Source organism: Orycteropus afer, unplaced genomic scaffold (genome assembly GCF_000298275.1).
Source record: "Orycteropus afer afer isolate SDZICR_OR568_19922 unplaced genomic scaffold, OryAfe1.0 scaffold00035, whole genome shotgun sequence".
Taxonomy (NCBI): domain Eukaryota; kingdom Metazoa; phylum Chordata; class Mammalia; order Tubulidentata; family Orycteropodidae; genus Orycteropus; species Orycteropus afer.
In genome coordinates, this window is record NW_006921622.1 from 10,513,589 (window position 1) to 10,525,824 (window position 12,236).

At 40.4% G+C, this 12,236-nt stretch overlaps 1 protein-coding gene across 1 annotated transcript in view; it reads right to left on the reverse strand.

The window, feature by feature from the left end:
- DNAJC1 (DnaJ heat shock protein family (Hsp40) member C1) overlaps window positions 1–5,178 on the reverse strand; it is a 452,461-nt gene extending 447,283 nt beyond the window's left edge. The window contains exon 1 of the mRNA XM_007936407.2: window positions 4,972–5,178. Within this exon, the coding sequence (XP_007934598.1) occupies window positions 4,972–5,178 (207 nt within the window). The remainder of the gene's footprint in view (window positions 1–4,971) is intronic.
- Between the last annotated feature and the right edge of the window lie 7,058 nt (window positions 5,179–12,236).

Genomic DNA, 12,236 nt, shown 5'->3' on the forward strand with positions numbered 1-12,236 from the left:
AATCCTACTTCCGTAGTGATACTGCCTCGGAAACCCAAGGAGGGGTCGCTATGAGTCGGGGCCGACTCGATGGCACATAACAACAACAACAACAACATGCTTTTGCAGTGGAATCGGTTCCTCGGTGGTTTTTGGGGATTCAAGATCTGGATGCAACACTATGTATCTAAATAAGTACATAAATAAGAAAGATGCCATCTTTCCTAAAAATGAGCCAACTAATTTGCCCAAAATCGTAACACCAGGAAATGCCTAATTCAAGTTTTAAAATTCATCAGTCATTCTGATTACAGAGTTGAGGGCAGGTAGCCTAGTGCCTAAGGCACTTGACTGCTAACCAGAGGCTGGCTGTTCAAATCCACCAGCCACTCCTCAGAAGGAAGGTTGGGCAATCTACTTCCATAATGATACCGCCTGGGGAAGCCAAGGAGGGGTCCCTATGAGTTGGGTCTGACTCAAGGGCACATAACAACAAGAACAGCTTCTAGTTACTATAGAACTTTGTATAATAATTGTCTTCAATTCTTACCCTTTGTTCTTTCCTGAACCCAATCTAATGAGATTATCAATCACACAACACAACTGAAACAGGTCTTGCTGAGATAGCCAATGACCACCACACTACTAAAGGTAACAGTCAATTCTCAGAACTCATCTGATTTATTTTCAGTATTTAACCTCACTTTCTCCTCTTTAAAATACATTCTGCACTTAATTTGATGGAGCCTACCATTTCTTGCTCTACCTCACACCTCACTGGCTGCTCCATTTCCATCTCCTTTCCTAGTTCCTCCTCATCTACCTTTTAGAGTCCCCAAGGCTTTGTCCCAAGTTCTACTTCCTCTATGTCTTTCCCTCCCTCTCTCTCTCCCCGTCTCTCTCCCTCTCTCTCTCTCTCTTTTTCACATTTCACTACCTTGGTGAATCCAATTTTGTGGCTTCAAATTTTGTCAAAATTCAAAATATGCCAAGGACTCTCTAATTTATTTCTACAGCCCAAATCTTTCTCCTTGTAATTCCAGACTTACATAACTAACTGCCTACACGCCAGCTCCAACTGGATGTTTAACACACAGACAGAATGTTTTGCAAGATCAAAACCAAATTCCTGATTTTTCCCTTACCAAACCCACTCTTATCCATACTCCCCTACTGAATAAAGTTGAAACTGTATTCTTTTAGTTACTGATGCTAAAATCTTTAGAATTATCCTTAGTTGCTCTTTTTCTCTCACAGCCTACATTCAAATCATCAATAAAGTTCTGTCATTTTTATGTTGAAATTAAATCCAGAATCTGACCACTTTTTATCACCTCCATTGCTACCACCCAGGTCCAAAACACAATTGACACACTAATTAATGACTTACAGACAATATGCAGTACACAAAAGTTATCATATTGAAATTTAAATCAAATCATATCCCTCCTCTGTTCAAACACCAGCATACTGCAGATCCCAAATTTACTTATAAGTAAAAGTCAAAGTCTTTGCAACAGCCTATAAATCCCATTATCTGCCCCGGCCCACTGAAGACTCTGATCCCATCTCTTATTAACCTCCTCATTCGCTCTGCTCCAGTCCTACTGGGCACAATGCTATTCCTTAAACACTAAGGAAGCTGCTATCTCAGGGCCTTTGTATTCATTCTTCTTCTATTGCTCTTCCACCAGTTATCTACATGGCTCACTTCCTTAGTTCTTTCAGAGGCCTTCTTTAACTTAAAGATAATTTGATCATTATCTTTATTTGTTTGGTTACTTACTATCTGTTTTCCCCTACTGGAATGTAATTTTCATGAGGCTAGGAACTTTGTTTTATATACTAGCCAACTCAGTCTTAAAATCTGGTTGTTGTTGTTATGTGCCCTTGAGTTGGATGACCCCTCCTTGGGTTTCTAAGGCAGTATCACTATGGAAATAGATTGTTCAAACTTCCTTCTGAGGAATGGCTGGTGGGTTTGAACCCCCAGCCTTCTGGTTAGCAGTCAAGTGACTTAGGCATTACGCTACCAGAGCTCCCTGCTTAAAATCTAGTGCACACCAAATAAATCTCTGTTGAACAAATCAAAACTAATTAGTGCATTTAACCAGGTCACCACTCTGAATAGCCTATTGTCTTTGTCCCAGATCCTCATATACCAAGAGATTGCTTGGCTATGACTTGAAAAACACAAATTAAGAATTTAGCCTCTGTGAACAACTGCCTCCTTTGCCAGGAGATCAGAAGAATTGGATGGTGCCCAGCTACCATTACGGAACAATTGCATCAAAGATCCTATAGAAGAATCCTGATCAAAAGAGATAAAATGCAGAACAGAATTTTAAATTTTCATGAACTCCACATTTTCTAAAGCCATGGAGCTGGATAAACCTCTGAAACTATTGCCCTGAGATAGTTTTTAAACTTTAAACCAAAATATTCCCTTAAGTCTTATTAAAATGGAACAATAGTTTAGCTTAACTAGTAAACAATGTCAGCCCTCAGCAGTATGCTCTCTTAAGAATTCTCTATAGGGATCAAAATGACAAAAGCAACTCAAAAGATCAGATAGGAAACTTAAAGGGCAGTGAGTTTACCTCAAGGAGAGAAGAACAACTCAGGAAAGGAGGGTTAGAAGGGTTGTACAGCTCAAAGAATGTCATCAGTGTCCCTGAGCTGTATATGTAGAAATGGCTGGCCTGTGAATATTCTCAACAACAACAAAATAAATAAATAAAAAGAATCTAAGATAGGCTGCAATTGTGTCTACCAAATGTCTGGTCCCCTGAAAGTTTTCCAAGCAAGTTAAGATTCACTGTATAGCAACCTCTCCTTGAGTTTCCAAGGCAGTATCACTATGGTAGTAGATTGCTCAACCTTCCTTCCGAGGAGTGGAGTGGCTGGTGGGTTCGAACCACAGGCCTCTGGTTAGCAGTCAAGTGCTTTAGGCACTATGTTACCAGAGCTCCTCTGTAAAGAACTGATTACAATCAAATTCTCTGCTTAAAAAAAGTAAGAGTTCTTCCAACATTCTTTCTGAATTCAACACAGTTGGAAAAAGACATACAGATTAAAACATTTTTTCTGGATCTTTCTTTGAAATTATCTATGTTTTTTTATTTTCCATTCATTGCCCATACATCTAAGTGTTCTGGTTTTCCACACTGCCTAATTAACTCCAAATTCAGTTGCATGAAATTATAAATGAAAGTTTTGTGAGAATTCACATGTCAATCTAGATTACATAGCCTAAATTTTAAACTACTGCAGACCCATTCCCTTAAAGGGGCTTAATTTTCCATGAAAAACTGAAAAGACTCTTTAAGGTCTTTGAGTAGGTGATGTGTAAGACTCTTATCTAGCTACACAATTTAATCAATGATCAATCTAAACAATTATTCTTATTACTAAAGGCATTCTTAAAAGTTAATTTTAAAAGGCATAGTTTTACAAACTATTTTTACACTATTGAATGACCCCTTACTTTGAAAATGAGGTATATTTTTTCTCTATGATCAGGAAATGGCACCAGGTTACAGAGCATAAATGCTGACAGTTATTACATAATTATTTGCACATGAAACCTTAAAATGTGAAATCTTTACATTTCATAACTCTTACCAAATTAAAATTGTTAAATTCACTGTGTCATAGCAACATTGCAATTTTATATTCAAATAACAATGAAAAGACAATGTTTGGAAATTAAATTTCTATTTAGTGTAAATTGACTAGTTCACACAAATTTATGACAAGGCACTTGACTGCTAACCAGAAGGCTGGCGGTTCAAACCCACCAGCCACTCCTCGGAAGGAAGATGGGGCAATCTACTTCCGTAGTGATTGTTGTTGTTGTTGTTGTTATGTGCCGTCGAGTCAAACCCGACTCATAGCGACCCCTCCTTGGGTTTCCGAGGGTAGTGATACTGCCTTGGAAACCCAAAGAGGGTCGCTGCAAGTCGGGTCCGACTCACGGCACATAACAACAACAACAACATGGGAAGGGGGATGCACATTACATATTTAAGCACGTGGCATGTGCCTTTACTGACAGTTGTTAATAATCTTAATTTTTTTCTTTACTTCCATGACTATTCAAGCATTCCATGAAATAGATCATGTGAAATACTAAACCACTGAAATGTCATCTTCTCCTGGGTACTAGGCTTCAGCTAGAGACTGTGTGTCTGCCTCGATGCCAGCAGTAAAAGGAAAAATAAAAGGAAAGGGAAAGAGAGGAGAATGAAAAAAAGGGAAAGAATGATCCTGCCCCCATTGGCTGGGAGTCTCTTCGTAAAGCACCCAGTAACTATACTGCTCAGAAAACTTAGGAACTGCTCCTTTAAGTTTTAGGACCAACCCAGGAGAAGCTTCAAGTTCCTCCAGACTTCCAAACTATGTAACGAATCCCTATTCAACAGGCTAGAAAGATTACAAATTACAGTAAAAGAAAAACTGCAAAAACAGACGCAGCAAAAATGCATTTCTATCTCCCAGGAAGAGGAAAAGAAAGGAAGCAATTTAAAGAATATGGGTAAGTGTAAAAAAAATGAAATTTTAGGTCGGGACACGGCTACCGTTTCCCATGTGCAGGAGGGCAGAGTACGTGTAAAACGGGTCTATTACCCACACCACTCTTCCTTCCACTAGGGAAAAGGCCTTGAAAGAATGCCAGAGGAAAGAAAAAGTTGGTGGCATCGTTTAGCCTGTCACTAAAACCGGAACTTAATAAGTGGTGAAAGGTGGTGAGGAACCGGGGAAAAGCGGGCAATTTCTTCCAAGGCTGGGGTTACGAGGAGTCCCTGGCGGACCAAGTAGAGGAAGACAGCCAGAGCCAAGAGTGAAAAAGTCCTGACAAGCGTGGGTCCCAGAGAAGGAAAGGGGTCAAAGCCCGCCCCATCCTCTCCTTTCTGCCTGGACCCGCACGTTTTGGCCGGGAGGCGCTGAACTAGGCGCAGTCCTCAGGCCAGTCTTGCCGGCCTTGCTTACCTGCTGCACCCCAAGGAACTGGTAGAAGTTGAGCTGCACCTCCTCCACCAAGTCAAACAACTCTAGGTCTCCGCTCTCCCAGCCGCGCGCCGGACGCACGGCCGCCAGCAGAAGCAACAGCAGCACGGGCTGTGGCCGCAAGAAACTCACGAAGCGGAACCAGTGGCGCTGAGGAAGCCGGGCCAACTGAGAACAGGGAGCCGTCATCGCTCTAGGCTCTGAAAGGTCACCCGCCACGCAGTGTTGTCTGCCGAGACCAGGGACGTGGCGGGCAGCGCGAACTGTGGGGAACCGTGCCTGTCAGTCAGAAAAACAGTCAGCTGCACCGAAGCTGTCCGCCAGGCAGCCTGCCCCAGGGGAGGGCAGGGTCGGCGGGAACAGGTGAACGAGTGGACAGGTGGAGCGGCAGCCAGCTATACCTTCAGAGGACCCTCACCTCTGGGCCTACGAACAGCTGGAGAGTCAGCGCCGGCGCCGAGGTTGCAGAGGGGGAGAGGCTTCCCTTCGCCTCAGCCTATCCTTGTCTTTGCTTCCGGTGACATCACGTCTCCTAGCAACCGGGGAGGAGGGGACGAGACCGGAAGTAGAGAAGACCAGAAGCCCCAGATCTGGGCCTCTGCGAGATGGCTCTTAGACACTACAGCGCTTGCTGGAGCTGGACACACGTTTTCTTAGAGACATGGGCAATTATAAACGTCACGCAGCTACCTGGAACATCCCACGTATAGATACAGTCGGAAATAGCAACCTTCTTACCCTACCCCAGATAGGTAAAGCTAAAAGAATGTTTGAAACCTGATTTATTGATTATGGCTTCTGTTGCATACATTTCATTATTATATCAGCAAAGATCTAGGAGGAATCGAACCCAGGGCCTAAAGGGACAAATCTAGTGAATACTGTAGTGTATCCTTTTGAGGGAGGTGAAGCAGAAATGGAATTTGAACCAAGACAAAAAATATATACTCCTAATTATGAATTGAGATTTACAGGAATAAGGATAAAATAGGCAGCATGGTAGAATTAGTAATGGTGACTCAATCACAGTCTTAAGGAGCTCTGGTGGCACGATGAAGCTCGGCTGCTAACTGAAAGGTCAGTTATTGGAACCCACCAGTAGCTCTGCAGGAGGAAAGACCTAGTGATATATTCCTGTAAAGATTACAGCATAGAAAACCCTCTGGGGCAGTTCTAGTCTGTCCTATAGGGTCACTATGAGTTGGAATCAACTCCATGGCATAACAACAATCATAGTCTTAACAGAATTATAGTTTATCCACTTTTTTGTTGTTAGTTGCCATAGAGTGATTTGGACTCATAGAGACCCCAGTATTCAGGGTAGAATTGCTCCACAGTGTTTTCCATGTGGTAATCTGAAGGAAACAGATCACCAGGTCTTTCTCCCATAGTGCTACAGGTGGGTCCAAACTGCCAACCTTTCCGTTAGCAGCCAAGTATTTAACCATTGTACCACATGGGCTCCTTTTTATCCACCTTAACCTACTCACAATTGGATTTTCTTTCTTTTCCTAATTGAGATCTTTTTTAAAAATTATTTTATTGTGGTAAAAATAGATATAGTAACATTATGCTGAGTGAAATAAATCAGACACAAAAGGAAAAGTGTTATATGATACCATTTATATGAAACACCTAGAGAACAAAGTTTATTAGAGTGTTACCAGGGGTGAGCAGCAGGGAGGGTCAAAGGAAGACAATGCTTAGGGGACACTTAGCCTCTGTTCAGTGCAATAGAAAAATTTGGGAATAGTTCATGGTGATAGTTGAACAATTTTATGAACATAATGTCACTGAACTATACATGTGAATATTGTTGAAATGGCAAATGTTTTGTTGCCTATATATTTACCATAATAAAAATATATATAGTGGAAAAATGCATACACCTACTCCTCAGTTATCAACTATCTCACTACCCAACATTAAATATTTATGATAGTAGTAAGAAATTTACTATCTGACTATTTTGCACATTAACAACGTGTGTCTAGCTGTAATGAATGCCGTAGTTAATGTGTCAACTAAGCTGGGCCATGTATTTCAGTGGTTTGGCAGTTATGTAATGATGTAATTAGGCAATTATGTAATGATATCACTTGGCAGTTATATAAAGATCTGTTGTTGTTGTTGTTGTTATGTGCCATCGAGTCAGCCCTGACTCATAGCAACCCCTCCTTGGGTTTCCAAGGCAGTATCACTACAGAAGTAGATCGCCCAACCTTCCTTCTGTGGAGTGGCTGGTGGGTTTGAATAGCCAGCGTTCTGGTTAGCAGTCAAGTGCTTTAGGCACTACACTACCAGAGCTCCTATATAATGATCTAGCATCCCTATTTTATGATCTGATGTGGTCATCCTCCATTTTCTCATAATGCCAGTTTTCACATTACAACCTGGTCTGTAGAACCATGAGGCAAGATTACCTATATATACTATACCTGGTATTGGGATTGCATGAGTTCTGTTTTTAAAGACATGTAAGCTAAAAACCTCCTGTTTCTTTCCCACCAACATCTCCCCTCCTGGTTTTACAGTGCTTCTATTCAGTCTCTCTTTAATTTTTCACTCCATTATTATTGTTTTCTCTTGTGTGAAAGTTATCCTTCCTGGCTATCTACAGTTGTTGAGGTAATTGTTGTTAATTGCTGTCGAGTCAATTCCAACATAGTGATCTCATGTGTGTAGAGTACAACTGCTCCATAGGATTTGTAAGGCTGTGACCTTTCAGAAGCAGATCTTCTGAGGTATTACTGGGTGGGTTTGAACTTCCAACCCTTTGACTAGTAGTTGAGCACTTAACCGTTTGTGCCACATAAAAGTCATAAGTGAATGCAAGTATATCTTGCTTTGAGATAATATATACACCTGAGATAGTCAGTTTTTAAATTCATCATGAGGCATAACTTTCAAAAATAGAAAAGGAAAAATATTGCCTTTTTGTGTATCTGAAATCAATTACTCACTGGACAGTAGTGCCTACGGTCTTAAAAGCTTGCAAACAGCCATCCAAGATACAACAATTGGTCTCTATTCACCCGGAGCAAAAGAGGAAGAATAAGATCCAGGAATCAGAAAAGCCTGGAAACAACTAATCTATTAATCTATTGCCTGGAAACAACTTTTAAACTTTGAACTGAAACTATCCTATGGAGTCATCTTTGAACTAAACAACAGTTTAGCTCAATAAAGAATGTTTTCTCTGAGCATTGGATACATTGAAAAAATCACATGTGATAAAAATGACAACAGTAATTATAAAACACCAATGAGAACTTTGAGAGACAGAGAGTCCAAGTTAATGGTAGTAAACAATATGGGTGAAGACAATGATAATGGTGACACAATGTGAAGTATGTAACCATTGTCAGTGAACTGTACATGTAAAAATTGTTGAATAGATGTATATTTTGTTATGTATATTTTCAACAAAACAGAAGAACTTGATAGGTTTAACAGCTGAGTAGACATAGCAAAAAAGGAGATTAGTAAATTTGAGGACATGTCAAGAAAAAATACTTTAACCAAATTACAGAGAGAAAGAAGAAGAGAAAGAATAGAGCTTTAAGGTATGAAAAGAAACTAGCATATATGTAATTGGAGTCTGGGGGAAAAAAAAGAAAAGAATGAGACAGAAGTAATATTTGAAGAGATAATGACCAAGAATATTACAAAACTAATGAAAGTCGTAAAATGACAGATGCAAAAGTTAACTCAAAATGGATCATAGGCCTCAATGTCAGAGCTAAAACTATGAAAACTCTTATAAGAAAAAATAGGAGTAAGTCTTGGTGATGTTGGATTAGCCAATGACTCCTTAATATGACACCAGAAAGCATCAAAAGAAAAAGTAAATAATCTGGACTATATCAAAATTTCAAACCTCTCTGATGCAAACAATATAATCAAGAAAGTGAAATTGACAGAATGGCAGAAAATATTTGCAAATCATATATTTGATAAGGGACTTGTATCTAGAATATGTAAAGAACTTTTAAAACTCAACAATAAAAAGACCAATAACCTCATTTTTAAAAATAGGCAAAAAATTTTAACAGACATTTCTCAAAAGATGCATGACATCATTAGTCATTAGAGAAATGAAAATCAAACCTACAGTGAGATACCACCTCACCACTATTAGAATGACAATCATGAAAAAAAACAATGGAAAACAGCAAGTATTGGTGAGGTTGTGAAGAAACTGGGACCCTCACCCATTGCTGGTAGGAATGAAAAATGGTAAGCTACTGTGGAAAATTGGAAAAATCTGCTGAAAAGACCTCTCTAAAATGTTAAAAAGCAAAGATATCATATTAAAGACTAAGATGTGCCTAACCCAAGCCATAGAGCTTTCATTCATCTCATATGCATGCAAAAGCTGGACAATGAAGAAGACAGACCAAAGAATTGATACCTTTGAATTATGGTGTTGGTAAAGAATATTGAATATATAATGGACTGCTAGAGAACAAACAAATCTGTTTCGAAAGAAGTACAGCCAGAATGCTCTTTAGAAGCAAGAATGGTGAGACTTTGCCTCATGTACTTTGAACATGTTCTCAGGAGGGACCAGTCCCTGGAAAAGGATATCACGCTTGGTAAAATGGAGAGTGAGTGAAAGAGAAGAAGACTGTCAACGAGATGGATTGGCACAGTGGTTGCAAAAATGAGCTCAAACAAAGCAATGATTGTGAGGATGGTGCAGGACCGGGCAGTATTTCATTCTGTTGTACGTGGGGTCACTATGAGTTGAAACCAACTCGATAGCACTTAGCAAGAGTTGGGGAAAATAGTTAGGCATTTCCTCAAAAAGTTGGAAATATAACTATAATATGACCCAACAACTTCTAAGTATACACACGAGAGAAATTAAAACATGCAGCCACACAAAAACTTACACACAAATGTCATAGTAGCTTTATTCATAATAACTAAAAAGTACAAATAACACAAATGCCTGTCAACTGATGATGGATAAACAGTTTTTAGTATGTTGTTGTTGTAATGTGCCATCAAGTCGGCCCCGACTCATAGCAACCCCTCCTTGAGTTTCCGAGGCGGTATCACTATGGAAGTGGATTGCCCAACTTTCCTTCCGAGGACTGGCTGGTGGGTTTGAACTGCCAGCCTTCTAGTTAGCAGTCAAGTGCCTTAGGCACTATGCTACCGGAACTCCTACCCTTATCCCAACCAAAAAACCAAACCCACTGCCATTGAGTCAATTCTGACTCATAGTGACACTATAGGACAGAGTAGAACTGCCCTATAGAGTTTTTAAGGCTGTAATCTTTACAGAAGACTGCCTCATCTTTCTTCCTCAGAGAAGTTTGTGGGTTCAAACCACCAACCTTTTAGTTATCAGCCCAATGCTTTAACACAGTGCCACCAGAGCTCCTTATAGTATATGCATGTTGTTGTTGTTGTTATGTGCCGTCGAGTCAAACCCGACTCATAGCGACCCCTCCTTGGGTTTCCGAGGCAGTATCACTACGGAAGTAGGATTGCCCAACCTTCCTTCCGAGGAGTGGCTGGTGGGTTTGAACCGCCAGCCGTCTGGTTAGCAGGCAAGTGTCTTAGCCACTATGCTACCAGAGCATACAATGTCAAATTATTAGATAATAAAAACACATGAAGTACTGATAAGTATTACAACATGGATAAACCTGACAAGACTACGCTAGGTGAAAAAAGCCAGATACAAAAAAAAAAAAAAAAACACCAGACTGTATGAGTCCCTTTGTATGAAATGTCCAATACAGGCAACTTTATAGAAAATAGATTAGTGGTTACTTAGGGGTAAGGGAGGGGGAAGTTAGGGACTGACTGCTACCTGATATGGGTAACTGGTGTGGAGCTACGTGTTCCACATAAGAATATACATAAATAATAACAGGCAGTGAGCCAGCCCAGGAAAAGTGGATGGTGGATGTTTGCCTGTGTGGAGTGACCATCCCGGAGGCAGGCCTCAGTAAGCCAGCCCCGGAGCAGCAGAGGGAGGGTGTTTGCTGCATGGGGCGAGCACCCCAGGGGCAGACCGGGTAAGCAAGCAGGGTAGGGGAGACCAGAAATGAGCAGCAGTTTGAACAACGAGGGAGACAAACTTGTTTGTCAGTTTTTGTACTGTGGTGACTTCAGTGTTGCTGTGAGACAAGAGGCTATGCCACCAGTGTTTCAAATGCCAGTAGGGTTACCCATGATAGACAGGTTTCAGCGGAGCTTCCAGACTAAGACAGATTTGGAAGAAGGACTCTTCCATCAACTTCTCAAAGAATTGGCCAGTGAAAACTTTATGAATAGCAGTGAAACACTGTCTGATATGCTGATGGAAAACTTTATGAATAGCCCTGAAACATTTGCGATACAGTGCCAGAAGATGAACTCTTCAGGTGGGAAGGCACTCAAACGACTGGATAGTAAAGCCGACCTTAATGATGTGGATAGGGTAAAGCTTTTGGGACTCCCATTTGCTGATGTGGCATGACTCAAAATGAGACAAAACAGCTGCAAACATCCATTAATAGTTGGAACATGGAATGTACGCGTATGAATGTAGGAAAATTGGAAGTTGTCAAAAATGAAATGGAACATGTAAAGATCAATATCCTAGGCATTAGTGAACTGAAATGGACTGTTCTGGGCCATTTTAAATCAGATGATCATATGGTCTGCTATGCCAGGAATGACAAATTGAAGAAGAATGGTGTGGCATTCATCATCACAAAGAATGTATCAAGATCCATCCTGAAGTACAATGCTGTCAGTGATAGGATAATATCCATATGCCTACAAGGAAAGCCAGTTAATACTACCATTATTCAAATTTATGCACCAACTACCAAAGCCAAAAATTAAGAAATTGAAGATTTTTACCAACTTCTGCAATCTGAAATTGATCAAACATGCAATCAAGATGTATTAATTATCACTGGTGATTGGAAAGCAAAAGTTGGAAACAAAGGAGAATCACTGGTAGTTAGAAAATATGGCCTTGGTGATAGAAATAACACTGGAGAGTGCATGACAGATTTTGCAAGACCAGTGACTTATTCATTACAAATACCTTTTTTCAACAACACAAATGGTGGCTATATACATGAACTTCACCATACGTAGTACACAGGAATCAGATTGACTACATCTGTGGCAAGAGCTGATGGAAAAGCTCAATATCTTCAGCCAAAACAAGGCCAGGAGCTGATTGTGGAACAGACCATCAACTGCTCATATGCAAGTTCAACTTGAAGTTA